At 40.1% G+C, this 23,547-nt stretch overlaps 1 protein-coding gene across 1 annotated transcript in view; it reads right to left on the minus strand.

Annotated features, from left to right (window-relative positions):
* The window catches only part of ABCD2 (ATP binding cassette subfamily D member 2), a 44,805-nt gene that overhangs the window by 15,487 nt on the left and 5,771 nt on the right, over positions 1–23,547 (minus strand). The window contains exons 4-6 of the mRNA XM_027890131.1: positions 20,976–21,144; positions 17,838–17,932; positions 16,343–16,488 (exon numbers count right to left, since the gene is read on the minus strand). Coding sequence (XP_027745932.1) covers positions 16,343–16,488; positions 17,838–17,932; positions 20,976–21,144 — 410 coding nt within the window. The remainder of the gene's footprint in view (positions 1–16,342; positions 16,489–17,837; positions 17,933–20,975; positions 21,145–23,547) is intronic.

Raw genomic sequence — 23,547 nt, forward strand, 5'->3', positions numbered from 1 at the left:
ACATTGCAGCTCAAACTGGGAAAGAATTCCATGGTGCAGCAAGAGACACTCGAGTCAGGCACTGAAAGCCTCCTTTGCACACTACTATTCCGAATTGCAGAACTGTGACCAGGCATAACTTAGCCGGCCCTAGAAGCCTGTGTAACACTTCTGAATTGCAAAACAGCATACATTAGAGAGGCTGATCACCTTAAACCTCCCAGCACCAGTCTCCCTTTGCCAAGCACAAGGCTGTGCTGTATGTGAAGCAGCTTCTGAATCACTATGTTTCCACACCAGGTAATACCATCTGTCTTACTAAAACAAGCTGCCTCCAATCTGAAGCCAGAGTTCTCACTCATGGTTGTGTCTCTTGAATGGCTATGGACAGTTTCCACAATGTCATGACCTATGCCCAGCCCAGGCCCCAAAAATCCTCCTAGTCTCATATACAGTAAGCTGAAAGAACAGCTTCACAGCTTTCTAAAAGACATCACACCATTATACCATCCAGGCTGGGATAGCAAAGGCAAACCAAGACACATCTATTTGACCATTTATTTTTCTGCTCCTTTTCTAAGGATTTCTTGTGAAGGAAAAATCTCCATCCTGTCCCGCAGATACTGCTGATAGCTCTTGGAAGCTAGAAACACTCCAGGGACAGTCTGTGAGATTCCGAGTTTGGAAGGGAAGGCCAGAGCCAAAGAACAGTCAGCCTCCAGACTCTGTCTTGTTTTCTGTGCCAAGAGTTCCACTAACTCCCTCTGGGTTCATCTGCTAAAACAATGCTGGTCTTATTAAAGATGTGGTGCCAGGGGATGATAGAGAGGAGCAATCAAAACTGGGCCAGCAACGAGGAGGCTTTCAGGCAGCCTGCTCTTGCCACCAAGAACTGCTTCCAACAACTTCAAAGTGGATTGACAAGAGGTCAGTTTTCTTCCCTAAAGTGCTCTGGACCTGTGTGGTGGGAAGGTCTCAGCCATCCAGAGGCTTTGCCTGGCAGACATGTGTAATACCAGGGCAGATTTCCTCCCTTACCTTGGAGGAGTCTGCAGATGGGGTGGATTTACCTGTTGTTATTCTGAAGTCTCTAAAATACACCACAGAGTAATTAGAAGGAATTCACAAGGCAATAAAGGAAGAATCACGGAACTAAAGCTGCAATATGAACTTAAAGTCAAATGCAAGCTGGTATCAGCTGCGTTGGGTTTAGTGGTGCAAACATCCATGGTGAACTGTCTGTACCTGCCTGTAGTTCAACTACTTTCACGACTAGCTGAGTGAGGGTGGGAAGGGCAGGGGTTCTGAACTGCTTGCAAATATTTGGTCATCTCCCTGTTGTGGCAAGCTCCCACATGGAGCAAAACCAGAACCGCAAGTCAAACACAAGCACTGCTGCTCCTCTTTGCTCATTGTTCTGCTCTCTGCTTATTGGGGGGAGAGTGCTTCTCTGGGTTGCTGCATGAACACTAGCACCAACTGCAGTGAACCACTTACATTTACTGGGATATTGCAAAATTTCAACTCTAAATATTAAGTAACTTCAAGAAGTAATGATATATTACATTTCCATAGTGCTCTCCATTTAAAATCCCAAAGGGATTTACTTCTTGCATATGTAGAAATCACTTCACTTGCTCCAGACTGCTGCCACCTCTGGGACAGAAAACAGCAGCTCCACCTGTACTCAGAAAGGTTTAAATAAGGTTGTGGGTAAGACTGTGTAATTTAGGTGAAGCTGCAGGTAAAGGCAAGGGGGGCAGAGTTATCATATAATTTGTCTGGGGTTTAATACCTTACTCTTGTGAAGTATGATCCTGTAATGACTAGCAGCTCTGCGATTTTACCTACGGCACAGCCAGGAAGGCAATGCTCAAAAGCACTGTGCCAGGACACTTAGTGCCATGCTGTTTACTGAGTCACCAGCACTGCTCCCTGGTACAGCTGGATTTTCCTTGTGGCCTCCCATCTAAACGCACCAGTACTACCAAGCATGCCTCTCCCCACCTAGTTTGTGAAAATTAAAGAAAAGCCCAACCTGCAGTGGAGTAACAAATCCCATCAATTACTAACTATCAGAGAAAAAGAATGGCTTATTGTAACAGGTCTGCCCTGGGAGGTGGGAGAGCATGTTCTGCTTCCCTCATCCCATAGGAAGCCACTTGTGTCCCTGAGGGGACACTTCATCTTCCCTGGCATGAGATTTCTCGTTTTGTGCTCCAACCCTTGACAACAAAGAGAGGCACCTCTGTTGTTGGTTTATCATTTAAGGGTGGGGATGGATTGCTACCTGGGGGGTCTTCTCTCTCAATGGGGGCCATAGCCCAGACAACTCAGATAATTAACTTCTAAACTGCTCAAGGTAGATGAGATCTCAGCTAACTCATACTTTCATAATCTCATACTAAACCAGAACTCTCTAGCTGTAGCTTGAAGACAATAACCTCCTTACACACCATGGGTGCCATACAGTTAAATGCACTAAAACCTGTCAAATATCAGATGTTATTATACTTGAGGTTACACGTGTATGACAGACATTAAACAGTAAGAAGTACTGGTTACAGCAACAGTGAAATTTTGGCTTTGCCAGTAAGCTCCTTGTTAAAATACTGCTTTTGTTAATTTTTAGCAGTTCAAGCAACAAAAACAGTCTTTTTGTCCCAAAATAATACTCGAGTTTAACTGGACCTAATTGATTTCTGATGGAGTTTTTCCTTTCAGCCACAATGTCTGGGTTCCAGTCTCAAAGAAAGCACTCTTACAGACTCCAAAAGCAACTCCTCTGCTGTGCTGAGGTCATGTCTTTGACAATAATAGATCTGCAATTGTTTTCTTTCTTTCTCTGCTTTCTGAAAAAAGATTTCTACGCTGCTTTTGAGATACAGAATTTAGGATCAGTAATCCGTTTTTAAAGCTTTGGTATCATTCTTGCCCAGTTTTCTGGAATACCAAGGCATTTACTGGAAGATACACTTTCAGTTCTCATAAACTGATGCTTTTTCAGTGAGTTTGATGGCTTTATTACATCACCAATTTTAGTTTGGTGCGCTTAGCACTTCACCTTGTAATACTGCTAGAACTTACTGCAATTCTCCTAGAAACAAGGAATCATCCCTAGGGTTTATGGCTTCCCCTTTGCAGTGCATGGGAAGCACTTTTTCTTTTAAAGAAAGATAGTATCAAGACATGCTGCAATCTGAAGCCTGTGGTATGGACAATTCCCCAGGGCCCTACTGACACATGACATTGTGTACAATGCTGGCAAAATAATAGAGAAATCAAAGGGGAGGAAGAGCAAGTGTTGCCAATGGTATGGTCTCTTTGTTGCAATTGCTTTGGGAAGGAAGAAGGGGGCAGATGCAACAAAACCCAGTACAGTACATACCAGTCACTTGTCTTTCCAGTGAGAGGACTTGCATGCTGGAGCTGGTAGGCATAGAGAAAAAGGTATAATGCAAATTCTAAGGGCCTGTAGATATACAGGCACACAGTAGCCAGGGTCTACTAACATCCAGTAATGCTCTGATGTCTTGAAGAGCAGAGGACTTCATACTTTTGGGTAGCAAGTTAAGGAAAATTACTTGTTTAGATGCCAAGAAATTTCTGTTCCAAAATCAGAACAAGCCATATCCACTTGAAATATTTACAAATACTTCCTGAATGTACTCGAAGGTGTTTTCATTTTCCATGCAAAATAAACTGTGCTGACAGAAATTATAATCTGTTCTGACATCCATAATTTTATTTTAAAGAATTACAGCAACTAATCAATATGGATTTTGAGAGCCTCTGAAGCAATCTGAATGGTCAGTCTTAACTCCAAGCATCCTGGAATAAGAAAGGGACCAAAAATAAACCTTAATTAAGTGCCTGGCATCAGAAGTTAAAGGATTTTAGTCCAATATAAGTGCCCAAGGAACTGCTTCCAGGTACAGTCTAAAGCTCACCTCGCCTTCCTTGGCACAGGCTGTGATTAACACTTCCACCATGGAAGGTAAGTCTAAAAACACGTGGATTGTGACTCTGAGACCCACCTGCATGGCCCCAACTACATGTCCAAGTGTGTTTCCAGGAATGACTGCACTATTATTCTCAGAGATATGCAAAGTTATGTGGGAAAATTATGTGCAATGCAACTATAAACACTTGACTGACCCATTTTAAAAGCTTCTGTTTCTGGCTGACAAGATGCCTGTCTGATACACCCAAGTGGGAGAGAAAAAGGGGAACACTACACCTGAGATTCTCCTTTTCCAGACAAACTGCAGCTTGGATTTTCAAAGGAGATTGGGATGGCTTCAGGGTGAAATTCAGAATGCTTGCTTTGACAACTAAAATAAAATGTATTCCAAATTTAGGCACCTCTACTGAAGAAGATGATACCAGTTCCCAAGCCCCGATCAGAGAAGTATCTTCCTAGGAAACTTGGAAGATCTTAAGGAGTCAGTCCTTGCACTGAAGAATCTCCAGTCCAGAAAACCAAATGTTGTCTAATTCCCCAAAGGTCCAGCACAGCATGGAATATGAGAGCAACAGTTTTAAGTCCAGCACAAAACATTGCAGCTACTAGAGATGCAAGAGGGGCTGTATGACAAATTTACTGTTAGCAAATCTCTTCCAAGAACTGGTTTCAGGCTAAGGTCTTCTCAGCTCGCAGGACATCAGATTGCTATTTTTCTAGGCTACCATCCCAGATAAAGAGGAACCAAAGAGAAGGAACCTTCTAATCTTCCCACTGAAGCAAGGAAACTATTGTTAAGAGGCAGGAACCACATGTCCAAAGAGTTACTGGAAAGAGCCTAATTATATACTATACCAGTCAGAGTCCTCAACTGGAAGGAGGGAGATTTTAGTATCAATCTTTTTTCTCCCAACGCTCTTTAATATAACATGCAGCAACTATACTAATCCTTCAGTAGCATTGTAAAAACATATTAAAGGGGATTCTAATCTTATTTTGGTGCCTGCTCTCAGGAGAGGGCTTGCTAGAGATAAATGGGTTTAACGTTTAGCTCTCAGTTTGGCACCTGAACTGCAGTAAGAGGCAGAAGATCAGACATACATTTACATCTAGAGATTCCTATAGGCTAACTCTAGGTGGCTCCCTTTACCTACTACATACATATTTTGAATAATTTTCCAAAAGCTCAAAATCTCTCCCTGATCATCTTGGGAATCCACACTTATTTGAACATTCCATCACCTTGCTTGCCAAGATCCTAATTTTTAAGAGCTGTTATACTTTGTTTGCAATCACCTCAGCAAAACTCCAGTTCTTGCAATGCTCCTGACTTAGATCAATAGTAAAAACTCCAGTTTCCAACACCAGCAAAGCTTGATCAGCAGTGATGCTCACGAACAAATAGTCTCCACTAATTAAAGTGAACTGAATTCTTAATAGATCTTGGATGACATTAATAAAATAAACAGTAAAAAAAATATAATTGATGGCACCACTACTACAACTTAGAGAAAATAAAATGTCTTGAATGAATGTGAATTAAGTTCTTTATAAGTATCCACTACTCTCAAACAGAAGGTGGTATCACCAAAAAGTTAAAAAATAACAGGTAATATTTATCAAAATTTAAAAAACCACAACAGGGTAAATTTGTTGCACTGTGTCTAGTTCAAGGGATTTTAGGGCCAGCTAAATTTTTAGCAACCCTTCTAAACATATAAATAATTGATCTCTCTTTAAAATAGTCTTCACTGAACTTTGCTCTCCACTCATACAGAACCAGCCATGAACATACTCTAAATATTTCAGATGATAGACAATTACCTCAGTGGGATGTAATCAGTTTATGGCCACTAACATAGTTAACAGGAAATTAAATGCACAGTATGAAAGGCTGAATTCTCAATGCATATTATTAGAATCTGATATGAGAGACTGAAAAAAATCACACCAATCACACTGTGGCTTTTTTTGCAAAGAAGCTGTGCACATCTCTGCAAGAAAACAATCTGAGAGGAAATAATAAGCAAAGAGGTAAAATAAGCCTTTAAATTATAGTGCTATTCATGCTCAGGTATCATCTCATCTCATGATTATTCACCATTACCAAGATCACGTACAATATTACTAGAACTGATCAGATGTCAAAACGTGTTTAAGGTGAAAAATTCACATTATTATCCAGTTCAGTCTGTTTGTATCCTGTGACAAAACACATGAATAATTAAAATCAAATTCCAAACAAATTCTACAAAATACAAGCACCTAGTGCATTCTGAAATAATTATACCTCCTGCAGTGAATCATTCAAATCACAGAATCACAGAACATGCCGAGTTGGAAGGGACCCACAAGGATCGCAGAGCCCAGCCCTTAGCCCTGCACAGGACCATCCCCGAGAGTCACACCATGTGCCAAATACTCCTTGAGCTCTGTCAGCCTTGGTGCTGTGACCAAGGAAAAATACGCTCCTTTTCTTAAACATACAGTGTTTATGTATGTTTAAGCCCAGTCTTTTCATACATCTGACAGTGATGATTATTTGGATGGATGATCATAAAGATCAATGGTCTGAAGAAAGAAGTGAGCTGTTCTGGACAAGATTCTAGCCTGCCAGTCCCACCAAGCACACCCCAGCGTAAGAGGTGTTCATGATTTTTATCACAGCAATATAACACAACGATCAAGGCAGTTTCCCTCTTTTGAGAAGATCCCAAATGGTTTGGTAGATGAGATGTGACACCTTATTTCACAGAGAAGAAGAAGAGTATACAGTGAAGCCTCTAGAGCAGAGGGTGCTTTTGCTCTGGGTTTCTACAGTGCTTAGTTTCCCATGGCATAGTTTTTCCATGCACTGCAATATGAATACACAAGCTGTACAAGACCAATAGTGTGTCTGCAGTGAAACACCCTGCCAACAAATGAGAAGCCACACACTGCACTGACCTTCTTCTCTTATCTGTCATGAGACACTGCATTACACAGGACAGAACGTGACAGACAGAATACAGAGACACACCATGTATATGGATATGTGGTTATAAGCATTATTGGTACCTGACATGGCTCCACAAGGGAGCCGTAGTTATCTCTAGCAGAAACTAAAATGGATAGAGTATAATTAACACAAAATGTTAAGCAGATAAACAAGCCTGAAAAAGTCTTCCCTTTTGGGAAAGACACACTGCCATCTAAGCGAGGCAGGTGCATGCATGCTGAGCTGCAGAAAAAAACCCCACCTGCTACCTGTTCCCATGAGACCATGATATAATTAATGATTCAAGAACAATGAACTGAAAACCCAGAGTTCTGGAGACTACTCAGCATTGTTTGCATAAGAGACTCATCTCACCTAGAAGTTACTCACACAAGTCTGAGTTAGTCCCAGGCTCCCTCTGTAGTCAACTGTGTCTGCTAGTGAACTGGTCCTGGAACACCGGACAGCCAGCTGCAGTGATCCCAACGGGAAGGCTGTGGTGTATTAAGGAGTCAGTGATCTACAGAACAGTTGACCTAAGTGGTTGTAGCTTGTGCTATACTTAGTTGCACTGTGTTGATTTGTGCTGCACATACAGCTTGGCCTTCATGCCTATGCTGTGCTGCACTTATCTCCTGGGTGGAGGATAAACCTTGTCAACTAATCACCATGGAGGAGCAGGCAAGCAGCTCCCACTTGGCACCAGCAATTACACCACCTGTGTGTCCTCATCTTTATGTTGAAGCGAAGCAGCCATGTTCTCAGGGTGACATCCTTTGGTTTGACAGTAGAAGTGACAAATGGCATTGTTTACCTCTAAGAAAATCCTACTGAAGTGCTAAAGACCATAACTCTAAGGAACCTTAGCATGGATGGGACCAAGTGTAGCATGCTATGCTGTGACTAGCGGTCTGATGCTGCAAAATGCTGGGTTCTTGGTCTCCGATGGGATGCAAGTACCACAGAGCTGATGAAAGGACCAGAGCATCCCTCCTATGAGGAAAGACTGGGAGACCTAAGACTGTTCAGCCTGGAGAAGAGAAGGCTCAAGGGGATCTCAGCATGTTTATAAATACCTGAAGGGAGGGTGCAAAGAGGACAGAACTGGGCTCTTCTCAGTGGTGCCCAGTGACAGGATCAGAGCTAATGTGCACAAACTGAAATAGGAGATGTCATATGAGCATCTGGAGGCAGTTCTTCACTGTGAGTGTGATCAAGCATTAGAGCAGGTTTTCCAGAGAGGCTGGAAGGTGTCTATCCTCAGAGATATTCAAAAGCCATCTAACATAGTCTTGGGTAAACAGCTTTACGTGGCTCTATTCGAGCACAGGGGTAGATCAGATGACCTTCAGACATCCCTCCCAATCTCAACATTCCCTAATTTTGTGATTATCTATGCTATCAACTTATTCCTTATCTCTAATAAAAGCTATTTTAATTAATGCTTCAGAGTATGTATACCTTTCTCACTGGCATAAACAATGGACGCTTTCATTGGTGCACTGCAACAGCAAATCACCTTCCAGAAGTAGACAGTTCACTCATGATAAAGCTCACAGAAGAATGTCTAACTTTTAGCTGTCTAAATGAACATGGACAAATTCTACCTTTGGTGTATGAGTTGACAGTTTATTGCTTTAACTTGCTGCGTTTAGGGGTTGAACATCTCTCTATAAAAATGACTAATGGCTTCTTCTCTGGAGGGTGGGAAGCTACTGGTGAAAATGGATTTGTGTCCAAGAAATGCAGAACAGAATTACTGTGCTAAATCAAACTCGTATTTACCTTGGAAACCACAGTGAGTTGGAGGAGGGACAGAGGGTGAAATTGTCAGCCTGAAGGCAGGCAAACATGGAACTAGAACCTAAGAATGTGCCTGAGTGAGCAGACCATGGAGAGGCTGGGAGAAGTGAATTACCTTGAAGCTGGGACACAGTCCTGGAGCCCAGGACACAGGGGCAGGCAAAAGGCAAAGCCTATAGAGCATGGGAAGAACTACTACCTTCTCTTCAAGAGGAATGTGTTGGCAATGTCTACTATCTGGATTTTTAAAAGCATAGGGCACTGTAATGGAGTTCCTGGCTGAAAACTATAGTACAAAAGAGGAGAAAGGACTTCTTCCCAGGGAACCTGATAGACTTGTTATTAGAGCTTTCAGCTGTCCTTCCCTCACAAAACCCAGCATCCTTTCAATCTTTTCATATCAAGCTTTTTATGTCAAGCAGATTTTGTAGTTTGTGTTCCCCAGTGTTTCCCAGTATTATGTAACCAAATTGCTTCTCTTAATTTGATACACCGAATGCATCTGAAGCATGTTTTTGACATTCCTAGGTTAAATGTTACTGAAATAGTCAACACTTGCCATTCTGTCCATCCGTCAGAGATCCTTTGTTATACAGCTGCAACTTAGAGCAGAAAGGTGGAAGTAACTGCTCAAGCCAGACACAGTAATGGCATTTCTCTGCAAAAACTAGGTCATGTAAATGCAACCCCCAGATTACTCCCTAACGTGCAAGTTTGTCTGTACCACTGCTAAGTTACACAGAGTTCTCAGTTAACCTGTAGGTGACTTTGTTCCCCTGGCATTGCTATCAAAACTAAATTTTAAAGGTAAGAGAAGTTGTGGATGCTCCATCCCTGTAAATGCCCAAGGCCAGGCTGGATGGATCTCTGAGCAACCTGGTTTAATGGAAGGTGTCCCTGCCCATGGCAGGGGGGGTTGAACTACATGACCTTTAAGGTCCCTTCCAACGCAAGGCATGCTATGATTCTCTGAGCTGTCTGTATCAGCAAAATGAACCTAACACAGATTAAACAGATTGCAATTGTTTTGCAGGATAGGTCCTATAAATACCAGCCATGTGGTCAGTTCTTATAATCTATTGATGACTTCGTATTTATAAAATGCTTGTCAAGCTTAACCTAACAATGTACTTTAAAAAAAGTTAAAAGCTTACTTTTCCCAGCTGTTAAAAGAAGTTCCATAAAGAGTCTGGCATGTACATGGATGCCTTGAAAGGTGGTACAGGTAACATGTAGCTATTGGTGCTGAAAGAGGACTTTCCATACTCAAAATTCTATCAAAAGGACCAAGTGGGGGAGGAGGCATTGCAAGCTCATGCTGGCAAGAACATGGTGTCCAAAATACATTATGAAACACAGAGCAGCTGATTGCCAGAGATATTAGTAAAAGAATTCCTGCAACTTGCATCCTCACAAACAAAAATTTAGCTCTTCTGTAACACTGAGGAAAACATCTCAAAAGAACTTAAATGGAGGAAGCTCTACATATTAGTGACATCCACTCTTGTGCAGGAGCCAAAACAAGATATACGTGTTTAGTACTGAAGCAATACTCAAAATGGGAGGGATGGTGCCTTGTTTACAAAAATGGATTTCACCTTTTAGTTGCATACACATCATGGTAGTTAGTCAGGTTTTGCAGTGATCCTGGCAGGCAAAGCTTCAGCCAACCTACAGGGCAGCAAGGCAAGAACTTTCCTGTTCTAAGGAGGCAAGACAGGACCTTCTTCAATCAGGAAAGAGAAGTGCAAGCATTTCTGTATGAATGCCAGAAAGATGAAATGGGAAAAGCTGTGCCCTGGCTGAGGGAAGAGCCTAACAGCCCTCTCAGATGCAAAGCCACAAGCTGTCTTGAAATGATTCATCTCAAAAAAGAAAAAAGAAGAAAAAAAGTAGCAAGCAATTTGTTAAAGCAAATCTGTATCAATAGTATGCAAACTGAAGTGTGTCGTTTTATGTTTCGTGTTAACTCTCCTCTACCACAGACCCTTTTTCTCATCTGTCAGGTAAGTGGTGAACTTTGGAAACAAACACATTGAAAAGGAGCACCATGAACTTGATAACAGCAAGTCAGAGAGATCCAGTGTGCCAGGGAATAGGTATCTATACAGCATGACATGACTGACAGAAAAGTATCAAAAGACCAAGTCGATGTGGTGGTGTACTGTCAACAAAATGCTAAAGGGCAACGGCACTGTCTTGTTCAGTGTTGGCATGTGCAGCCAAAGTACAGTTTAACTCCAGCTGACTCAGTTAAAAGGATCATAGTTAAAGGCAGGGCAGCATGAGTTGACAAGAAATTAGGATGTGCAAAAATACGACACAGCACAGAGAAATCTGAGCCAATCTAAATGAGATGAGGCAACAGAACTACCACAGGCATATCTGCACAGCACTTCACTCAGGCCACCTCTGTAACAGATCACAGTAGTTTGACACAGAAGAACCATATATATGTATATATATATACATGTAGTCCATATTGCACAAGCTTTCATATGTCATATAGGGTATCTGAAAGTGAAACACAACAATTTTGCAAGATTAAATTATTTACATAATCAAGAACTGTCTTAGGATGACAGTGCCACTGCTAACTACCTCCATGATTAAGATAACATTTGAATCACACTATAATCTTCACATTTTCATGTGCTTATAATGTAAAAATTACTTTTATTTTATCACTTTGAACTGAAATATTCTTGCTTTGTTTCATCCACATGATGAGTATCCTTGGACTACCTCAGGCAAATCACATCAGACATTTGGATTACTCATTAGAGCTAAGGAGAAGAAATATATCTCTGTAGCTGATGCAATTTTGTTTAGTAGCCAAGGATATTTTTAGAATACAGAAGGAAAAACGCCAGACAGGAAAAGACTTGTAAAGGAACCCCAGATAAACACACCAGAAATAGAGCAGATGTATGCAAAACCAAACAGCTTAGGAGGGCCATATAAATCTTTAAACTCATACCTTCCATACTGTCCTAGCATTAATGAGAAGGCAGAAAGATATAGGTAAATAAATTTTAAATGACAAAGAACAAACAACATTTGATACTAGTTCATCTTTGGTTGCCTCCATTTTAGCATCTGATAAGCCTGGTGTTGAAAGAAAGAAATTTAAGAGACCAGCTTGAATGAGCAGTAGAAGGAGAGAGAGAATACAGAATTGGATCATCACTGTGACCACTGAGAAAGTGGGTTGGTCTTCTACTAGAATGGCACACAGAATAATAGAGAAACTATGCATGCTACTGAAGAAGCACGCCTCTCACAAAATACCCAAATTACAGCTGAAGCAAGTTGGAGAGAAAAAACAGTGACAATAGATGAGGAGAAAGAAGTATGGATTAAGAATTACTCCAGGCTCTACAAATGTAGAGAAACAAAAGATAAAATAAATGCTGGTGGACATTTTAGATATGTGCTGTGCTATGAAGACTTGAGAGTTATGATCAAAGGTTATGGAACCAAAAGAGACCACAAGAGACATTCCTCCAAATGCAAATAAGACAATAGGACACAGTAGGTAGAAAATTATTAACAGTTTATATCAATAACCCAGTGGTAATTAGAGCTTTACTGCAGCTTTACAGTGCAGAGATAGTGAGGAATATTCCTGTGGTGTTGTCAAGGTAACCTGCAAGTATTGAGGTATGCAATTCTGCTGGTGTTTATATCAAACAATGGAGAACTAAGGAAAAGAGAGCCAATATGTGCAGAATCTGCATTTCCCTGCACTGAAAAAGCTGAGACTTTAGGTTGGAGAGCAAGTAACACTGGAGTAAATGCTAGGAGGAACTGTGTGCACACTAATTCCAGGGAGATGGAGTCTCCACTCGTGTTTCAGACCAACAGAGTAGAAACAAGGCACAGTCTGGAGAAATAAGCTACTTTCAGATAAACTGCTGATATGCTGTGAAAGGCTTGGCTGCTTCATTAATTCCCCAAGTGCTACAGATAGATCTTATGGTTATATCTTTAGCACCAGCACTCATGTTAACCACTTTTGCTAATTATTATTAACATACTTTTGCTAATTATGTATTATTTAACATGATGTTTCTGAATTCTGATTTGAATCATGATTCATTATCAGCTAGAGTGCCCCAAGAATTTCTCTTTTGATTCAAGCTACTTTCTTGGCCAGTTCATTAAAAGAGAAATGCAAAGAGGTGGTTAACACAAACAAATCTTACTTGGTAAAAAAAGGGAGAGACAAGTAAAAGAAGGGATAAGAACACACACTCTGCCAGTTACTGAGGCTCCAATGAGATCTGACAACTTGTTGAGCTCTGATCAGTTCCTAAGCTTGATCCAACAAGCTTATTCTGGCACCAAATAATGCTGGACTGCTTAAAGCCTCATCAAACCAGCTGTCTTTTGGTCTCCCTTTCTTCTGCCCATCCTCCTCTTGTACAGACCTTTCACAGACAGTGGCAGAGCTGCTGAAATCCCTGGGCTTCTCTCACTCTGCCCCCAAAAAGGGCAGTTTGTGCATCAGCCTCCCCCAGAACTGCGACTGATTAAAGACAAATTCTGCAGGGACTATATAAGGGGAGGAAAAAAAACCCTCACTGATTCACAGTAAAATATTAAAAAAGCAGTACAATGATGCTAAGCAATCTAAAAATCCCAAAAAGACAGGACTCTTAAGGCTCTGTTTTAAAGTCTACATACCAGTAAGTAATGCTAACTACAAAGTCTTTGAAGGGCTGATGAAATTTGGAGTATACAATGAGCTAATTCACTTTTTAATAAATCATACTTTTGTGTGTAGCTTTTGATCTCAACAAAGACACGTGATTTCCCACACATTTCTGGAATACTATGCTGGAACATTACAAATAGAGATGAAAAAACAATCCTTTCAGTGAGCTCCTATTTACTATGGAGTATTTTGTTACTCAGTAGTCACTGTATTCTCCACCATTCATACGTGCAGATGAGGTTTCCCACATTTGACTCAAAAAGGGCTGATGCAGAATCAGACTCAGCCACAGGCATGCAGACATGAGCTCTCACCAGGCTCAGTGCTAACTGTCCACTCGTGCGAAGCCACCTGTCATGCTCTCAGACCAGTCATAATGTATCCACCTAAACACAGTGATGTCATCCTAACTGCTGCTCTCATGGACATCCACCAATCCAAGAGCTTTCTGCTACACCACAGTTTTCACCTACCCCCCAAACGAAGGAGTGAAGTGGGCTGAAGCCAGGTTGACACCAACCTACCAACTCCCAGATCCTGTCAGTCCAGAACATCTGCCAGATTGACAGGAACAATTTTCCCTGAAGTTATGCTGGAATATATACATCATGAAACGTAGGCAGGGCACTATATTTTTAGTCTAGAATTCACAGGATTGTGTCTAGAAAAAAATAAACGGAAGATAATCCTGATCTAGCAGCAATTTGCACAGGGTTAATAAGCAAAATGGTTGCACCAGCAGGACCTTACAAAACAAGCCTCTTTAATTTGTGGACTTCAGAACAGTTCACAAACCACTACAGAAATTCTAAGTGTATACTAGAGCCAGGGACAGACAGAAACCCCCAAATGAATGTGTAATTTATTTAGGCCATAAATAAATGAACTGTCAAAACACTCAGAAGTGTGATTAAAGGCAGAAGAAATGCCTGGACCACATAAGGCAATCTACACAAATGGCCTAAAACTCCAGCAGACCTGTTGTAAATCTTGTCCAGAAAAGTATAAACATTGATGTAAAACTGAATATGCTCCAAGTAATTTTTAGTGTCTCAGATATTCATTGAAGACTCTGTATGCCCAAAGAACATAAAAAAAAGCAACTTGGGATCCTCAAGGACATCCTAACAAACTGCTGTCGTTTATCAACCCCTTCAGCCGCATTCACCCACAAACCCCTACAAGATTCAGTCTCAGTCCCTTTCCAAATACAAGACACTGATGAGTGACAGGCCACACTTCTGAGCCACCAGAACCTACACCAACACAGCTGAACTGTCCCCCAAAGAAAACTTCAGAATCTTCAGCCACAGCCAATGTGTAGCACTTCTGCAGAAGAGCCTTCTCTGTCACTCACTGTTTCCCCATTTACCCAGACACAGCTATGCTCCCCAGGGAAGCTGGGGGAGCTGTACTGCCTAAAACCCGCCCAGAAGCACAGAACTCACAAAGAGCGACAGAGCTGAGCTATGGCAAAGTCCCTTAGATGTCCCAAAGACACCACAGCAACACATCCTCCTGGAGGATGCTATTAGGATGGACTGCATGTGAGTGATACTTATGCCAATCGCTACAAATGGCTTAGGTAACAGAGGGCTGCAAAGATGTTGGGTGAATTCTGGCCAAAACTTAAGAAATGTTTCAAAGAAGGGGTCTGCTGGACAAATTCCCCAAGCACTGCAAAGTTAGGGGAAGCAGCTAACAAAGGAACATGCTTATGGAAATGAAAACCCAGCAGATGTGATTCAATCCCCTCAACCATCACCTTGCTAAATCTGCCTGAATGCAAGGTAAGTTTGTTTGCATTCACAGAATAAAGGGGACATTAAGTAAAGAGGAAGGGCTGTAGGCAAGCCAGTCATAGGTGTTGATATGAGTAGGGGATAGGATCACACAGAGGATAGAAGTGGCTGAAATTCAAAATTTTCTGCAAGAAAAAAATTTAGAATAGCTTTTGTTCTGTGTAAGAATAAAACTGGTATAAAGAACGTCCTGCACAATGGGTATTCTGAAATATTGTTTTGAAAAACATTTAATAAAGCATTTTGCTCCAAATTCCTGATTAAAACCCTTGAGTGGATCAGAAAAATGACAGTGGCTAGTGGTAAATTATAGAGACATTGGAAAAAATTACAGAGCAGTGTTCTTTGCTACCTTTACCTGCAGCAAGGAAAATCTACTAATCAGTTAATATTTTCCATTGAACTTAGTAGCTTGTACTTTTTAAACAAGACTACAAACTGTACCACAAATACTTCTTTTGCCCACGGGAAGAAATGAACTACAAAAGTAAAAGACTCTGTGTTTGATTTTGCTTTTGCAAAACAATGTAGTTAGAAGTCTCTAAGGAGATATTCCAGAATCAATTCCATTAAAATATGCACTGAGAGTCAAACAGCATGTCAGAATACAAAAGATGCACAAAAAAGACACACTCCTTAGTGAAATGAGCACATATTATTAAAAAGGCAATCTGCAGCTACTATTGGATTGGATTCTGGTCTTGTAGTGTGAAAGTTCTGAATATTATTTCAACACTTAGGAACCAAAACACTCATTTATTTTGATCTTTAGTTTTAAAGTGAAATCAGAATTGAGATATGTGAAGTCTGTTTCAAATTTCTTTCACATTCTAGTCTGCTCCCATGATTCCAATCATCCAGGACATTAGCCATCAGTGGAACACAGACTCCAACACAAGCATATGTCAGTTCTTTCCAGAGACCAACAATGCTGCATCGCCAACAAGAGGGGATCTCTTTTTTTTTAAGCACACTCCACAGAGCTGAGGTTGTGCTTACAGCCTTTTAACTTGGCTGTACAGATCACAGATAAAAAGTGAGAAGCAGGGTCCAAATTCATGTAACCAGATAAAAGGTATCACCTTTGTGACACATACCTTTGTGGTATATAAAACATGTGCTGCGGAGGAGGTTTGTAGAGAACTCCTTCATACACAGGCCACAAACCACTTAAAATTCTGAAGAGCGAACTCTTTCCACAGCCATTGGGTCCAGTGATTAAAAGATTCATCCCCTCCTCAACCTGTAAAGGAGACGAAAACACAAAGATGTTACTATGCAGTTTATGTGGCACAAGACAGTCTAAGACCCCTAAGAGTATTTATATCAAATTATCAACCCATTTCATTGATTACCTGCACATATTCATGCAACTATACTGGAAACAGTGGCATTAGATATAATATGTGGGCTGAGATAATGAAAATAATTTCTATTATGTCCGAGTATCTCTATAAAGGACACTGATTATATTACAGGGTCAATACACCACAATTAGAATCAACTATTCTAACGCAGACTAGGTCCACAGGTGTTAACAGAGCACCGAGCAGCAGATGCCTACCTGTAATATTAACTGCAGCTATGGCAGGCCTGTCAAATTACTCAGAAAATTGATTTCACATTGCCTTTTCCCACTTAATTACCTGTGTTAGTTTGGCTACGATACACTTTCTTTTACTCAGTTGAGTATTAACCTGAGTATATATGAATGTATAAGGCATAATCACAATGCTGTTGTCTATGCTTTACAGAAATATGTTGACTGTTATACTTTCTTTGTTTCTGTCTCTTGAACCAACTGAACGAACATAAATGTCTGGTTGACCATAAAGCCATGATTTTACAAATCTGAAATTCCTACACTGAAGTTATTGCAAGTTTTGCTATAGCTAGGACCCTTTTTGCCTAGTTTCTAATTCCTACACCACAGAGCTGGCAAAAGGAACATTGCTTTAGCTAAATTAAAAGACCTGCTGGAATTGTTCTTGTTAGTGTTCTGATAACTTCAATTCTTTCTAAAAATAGTAACACCTGCACTGGAGCAGCAGATCAGGATACATATGGGAGTAATTCAGTAAAGGTCATTCATTAAAATTGTGAGCAAGTAGCAAGAGGTATCTGAAATAGGTTTTTAAAAACAATAAATTTCCTACTGAGTAAATACTCCCCAGCTGGGCTTGTGAACTATACTGTCAGCTATTAGCTAGCACTGCTCATTGTGGTGATCAAGTGAAACTACAGTCTCGATTTTTTCACTGTTGCTGTGAACTGACTTTTAAAGGAGCCTATGTGAATAAAGCATCCCAATTTCATTGAAGTTAACTAAAAATGGATGCCTACTGCCATATTCACCTTTGAAAATCTCAGTTTGGTTTTTCACCTGGCAACAGCACCAGAAATCCTCCCTTCTCTTTCTTCGAGCAGGATAAACTACATATGTCTGCCTCTATCAAGCTACTATGCCTACCTTTCTGGACTTCCCCTTTTATCCATATGCTCCTCCAAGTACTTAACATAAGGTATATGAATTCTGTGCTGTTTATGTTAATGTGATGGCAACAATCAGAAGATTCTTGCATATCATCTTACTTTGAAGTTTAGTCTGGAAACCACCACATCGCCATTCGGAGTAATAATAGGAACATTTTCACAAATAATTCCTTGATCAACATCAATTACTTTCCCTAGAAAGAAAAAAAAAAATAAAAATTAAGAGTTTGCAAAGCCTTCCACTAAGCAAAGATTTGTCACAGTCTCTGTGCACGACTGAGAAGTATGGACTGGTATTTGAACCAGCTCTTTTAGGTGCTTCAGGTTCCTCTAGTGGAAAATCTGAATAGTAAATCTTAGCTAGCCAGAAAGACACTGTCAGTAGTAGCCAAGAATGTGCAATGAATCCTAAATTTGATCATAACATAATGCACAGAACGCATCACAAATACATGATGCACTACAAAGACGTATTAATTTAAATTCTACTTCTATTTACTGAATTCTATTTTAAATACCTGTTTAATACCAACCAATAAGAAAGTTCAAGGACAGCCTTAGCCACAGGCAGAACAGTGAACCTTCTTTTGAGGATTTAATTAGAAATCACTACCAGCCCTGAAAGTTGGAGCACATTTCAGTCTCCTCCAGAAACAAAAGCAAAAGAAAAAAAGGTTTAATGGCTTGCTTCCACCTCTTTTTGATGCCACAGACACTGTAAACGTGTCTTGTAAGTATTTGCAGTAGCTCATGTAACATTTCAGTCAGGTACATACACTTAGTATTTCGATTTCTGGCAAATTTAAATATGCAATCTCTATGAGACATTTGGATACTCTGTAATACAAGGACTTTGAAATTAATTCTCCTGGAAATGGTAAAAAAATGAAACTAACTTCTCAGTTGCCTGTTAACAGACTTCTCTAACAGAACCCGACCTGTTGGGTTCCTGGGCAAATATCAGAAATTACCTTTACAGAAGAGATGCAATGGAAAGAGATCTCTGTTCGTATTAGAAAGCTGTTTATTTACAACTTAGACTACTCTGAACAAAGCAAATGTAACTAATGTAAAGCTAAGTTCATTATAAAAGGCTCTGATAGCGTTTCCTTCAGTTAAGGTTAGTTTTACATTTTCCATATAGAGGCTCTTTTTTCAACTGCTTACAGCTTTGTCAAACTATAACAACCTGGGCAAAAATTTCTGTGCCATGCAGCAGCCCCAGAATTCTTTTTTTCCCCTAATATATTTTACTTAAAACAGTTCCATGGTGTCCAGGCTGAGATTATTGAGAAAAAAAGTGTTTTGCTGATAAAAGAAATTACTTGGATACAATGGAGACACTGTAGTTAATTCTAGGATAAAATACAGTAAGAATTAAGTACACTTAATTCTCATTTCCTAATCCTAACTTCAGAGCATTTGATTGCAACTTTAGTATGCTTTTAAAGTATATTTATGTGTAATCAGAAATACAATTTGATAGTATTTTTACAAGATGTACAAAATCCAACTTCATTTTTAAAATTATGAATTATTAGATACCTTATAAAGCAGAATTATTATCTGTAAAAATATTATTATCATGTTCGTATTTTCACATGCTTACTGACAACATTAAATACAAGGCACGATTACAGACATCGCTTAGTTACATAGACTTATACTGGATGATTCAAAAGGAATTTTTGTAGTATTATATGTTCAAAGAGTCATTGGGGAAACTGAATATTACGATTTTTCTTTTCTAACAATGCAGACACGTGTACTTTTATCCACACAAGCCCACTCTTTAGGGCTTTCTGAAGTATCAAGACCAAAACAAAGAAGGAAAAACACTATTACAACAGGACTTGTCATAAAAAGTGTGGAGCCTGTGGCCTAGATTCATCTGGCCTAAATTCTTTTTAAATCCTTGTGCACAATGCTTGGTCTTGGCTAGCTGCCTCTGAGAGCTACAACCACTCCAGAACAAATGCTAGTCACCATGGCTTAGGAGGAATTCAGAGTGGATGAAATGTAGTGGAATGAAATCTTGGGAAAAGGTTGCAGAGAAAAAAGGAGGGGGAACACAAACAGCATGCCTGCATATCTGAATTGCATTTGGGATTCATTTCAAACACAGCTACCTAAAAAGAGTCCCTAAATTACTTTGTTGCTCCAGGAACTATGAACCTTTTCTCATGTACATGACAAAATGCAACAGTTATAAAATGCCATTTCTTTTAATGTCAGTCAAATATTACCAAGATCTACAAGATTTAGACATCAGCTATTTTTACACCTATCCACCATGCTGCATCAGACTCTTTGTTGTGAAGGACCTTGTCAGAGGACCTTTGAGAAATCTAAGCTGAAGGGCAGCACTGCTGAAATTACTGCAAGAAGTTATTTCATAAAGAGCCCTTTGGGACCCTTAACTCTAGTGAGGCTTAAGTTTTCGAAATCCAAAGGGAGGGAATGAGGCTTTTCAACATTGCAGAGGAGAGCAGCAGAAACGGTCTGTTGGGCAAATGAGGATAAAGCCATTGCAAAAGGTGCCTTTAAGTACGTCAGACAGAAGCTGGATGCAAGAGGCAGAGAGAGGAGCACAGTAAGGAACAGATGTACACAGTGAACGCTCCAGGGAGGGTGGACAGAAAGACAGTGGCACCAGAAAGATACAGGATAGGGACAGGAAGGAAAAGGTTTATATTGATCATATCATTTGGGAGGTGAGGACAAGGGTGAAGTTGTTTTTTCAGTTGAAGATTCCCACTAAATTATGAAAAAATGAGCATGGGCTGAACTTTAATTGTTGAAAACATAGTATTTTTGTCAAAAACTACTGAACTAATCTGTTCTTCCCTTCTGCTTCAAACAAAATAATGTGATGTTTGAAGATGAAAGTCTTAGTCCCAGCTTTCTGAAAAAAATAAACTGTCTGAGGAAAACAGGCACTGTCTGTGTAAGAATAATAATATCACCACTATCAATAATAGTATAGTTGAAATGTCTTTTTCATTTGAAGTTTTTACAGAAAAAAAATGAGCAATTTTGTGTATAAGAAAGGCATACATACCATAAGGACAGAGTTACAAGACACCAGGAGATTAAAATGAAAGGTAACATGGTCTCTGCAGCATTAAGGCTGAAAGGCAGAGCAATTGTAGAAAAAAGCCCTCTGTTCACTCCTGTCCCACTGCACCATGCCTCCCTCCCATCCCCTGGGAATACATACAAATAGGAATTCATTACCTTTGATTTCTAAGGGCCCATCAATGTGTAACTCTGCTTTATCTTCATTCTTGCTGTTGTTTGCAGACCCTTGAATAACAGCAGTTCTTTTGTAGATGCCTCTCTTCACCTCATCAAAGACTGAAAACATGTTGTAGACACGGGCAGTGTATCCTGCTAGCTCAGTGACCTGAGAAACAACAAATGCCTCATTTCAATGATACTTCACAAATTCTACTAACCAAATGTTTGGCCAAAGATCAACAGGATCAACAAAGTGTCCTTCAACACCTCTCCATTTTCATTCCTCAAGATTCTGTGCTAACCCATATGCCACTCGTAGCTGCTACCAACAGAAAGGACAGTTTGATTTCAGCCAGTGTAAGCTATGATAGCTCCAATAAACAAAGAGGTTGCAGGGACTGATCTTTTCTGTGGATCAGTAGAGTCTTCAACCAACAGAGAATAGGTACTAACATATCTAAAAACAGATAGCCTGTCATACAACAGAAAAACAAAATTTCGGTGTTTTCCAGCAAAAATACAGGTCCACAAAATTGAGAAAAATGGTATCTATAATTATTTATATTTATTTCCTTTTTTTCCTGAAACTTCCTGTGGGAAAAGTGTACTTTTCTGCGTAAAAGAGGCAGCACTAGGGCATCCTAATTTAAAATATAGCACAAAACAGAAATTACTCTTCTGGCAACTTTATGCTGCAGTACCAGAACTAAATCTGAGACCTTGGATTAGAACTGGGAGTTTCTAAGATGGTGAGGTCTCTTTAAAGACTTTCTTAATTTTTTTTTTTTTTGGGTCCTTTTGCCAGCTTCCACCTGGTGAAGACAGAAACAGATCCCTGGACCTAGTAACTTCCTATTCATCAGCAGCAACACCACCAAGAGCTCCCAAAGAACTGCCTCCACCTGCTGGTAGCGAAGAATTAAACCCGGGCCTCTTATTATAAATGTATTCTTAGATGGATTTAAAAGGATTAATTTTTATACTAAATGTGAAGAGAAAGACAAGAATAGCAAGGAAATTAGATAAAGATTATAAAATCTTTAGCTTGCTGTGGTTAAACACACTCCATGTCTGAGATCACCTGTTACAGCATACATAATTCCAAGATACAATCTTCTGTAAGCTTCACTGTTTGTGCCAGACTCATAAGTGAGTGCTAGTTGTGGCCCCATGGCCATCACTCCAACGGAGGGTGAAGGAAAGAATCCTGCATGTGACAAACGAAACTTGTACCAGCTGTGCCCCAGAAGAAACATAACTTGTAGTAAGTTTCTAAACCACGACCCTACAGACTCACTTTGTCAAAAGTCTAAATACTACCATCTGCACTACTGACTGCAAAGAAAAGCCGAGCCCACCTCCTCTGCACGCTGAATTACACTGACTTGAACGAGGCTGCCCTGGTGGATCAGGTGAGCAAGAACTAGAACTGCACTACCACTTGAGGTGGGTTGAAGTGCTGTCCTTTGGAAACTGTCCGAATCACAAAATGGGAATGACAATGTGCTTAAAGCACTGCAGTGTCTCTTGAAGAGAACTGTAAATGTAAAATTAAGATGGAAATTCATAGAACCAGTCTTGTTATAAAAGAAGTGAGTTTGTTCAGTTCTTCTACTACATCGTGGATATTTTTGTTTCCAAAAAATAAACCCACAGAGTTTTTAAGTCCTCATGTATGTTATATAAATGACTTAAATGTTGAAAATAAAATAGAAATTTCATCAGCGTATAATAGGTTACCTGGCAGTATCTTTAGAGCAGAGGCCAAGCAGGGGAACAGCTAAAGAAGCATAGGTCAAAAATCATAGGCCATTGAAGGATTCCTTCTGAAAACAGCACAGACTCTGGCTTTGTCAAAGTCTGTATCTGAAGGCACCAAATAACCCCTCCTCCTCCAATTTACAAAGCTCTAACTATTATGGCTGGATTCCAAGGAACAGAATCCACAGTCTTTGATTAGCTGCCTAGTTAATGCGTGCCTCCTCACACTGCACTGGGAAAAGGGGTTCCCACCAAAGGGCCAAGCAAACACCAATTAATGAATGCAGAACCAACATTCAGAAGGAAATGTTGAGGAGTATAACAGCACTGTCTCACTTTTGTTTGGTTTAACAGCTGGCACCTTGAGAAATTGCCAAGAGACCACAGATGAAAATCCAACTTTAGTGAAATCTGGGTAAGGATCTGAAACAATACCTCTAATCCTTCAGATGAACATCCTGTACTTCTAGAATATTTGCTGTCCCAAGGTGGATTTTTTCCAGCTAAAATGTCTCTACTTTGCAAAATTACTTACAACTTAAAAGGTTCACAAGACACTGAAAAACAGCCTCACCTTTTATGTAGAAAGGAAATAACTATTCAATTCTCCCTGTGTTTCATAAAAAAATGACTGGAATTGGCTGCCTAGAGGTGGAGATGCCCCATCCCTGGAAGTACTCAAGGTCAGGTTGGACAGGGTTCTGAGCAAACTGACATAGTTGAAGATGTCCCTGCTCATAGTGGTGGAGTTGGACTAGAAGACCTTCAAAGACTCCTCCAATCAAACTATTCTATGATTTTATGACAC

This window comes from Empidonax traillii, unplaced genomic scaffold, assembly GCF_003031625.1.
Source record: "Empidonax traillii isolate 1590-97213 ecotype Southwest subspecies unplaced genomic scaffold, ASM303162v1 scaffold277:size2070623, whole genome shotgun sequence".
Lineage (NCBI taxonomy): Eukaryota > Metazoa > Chordata > Aves > Passeriformes > Tyrannidae > Empidonax > Empidonax traillii.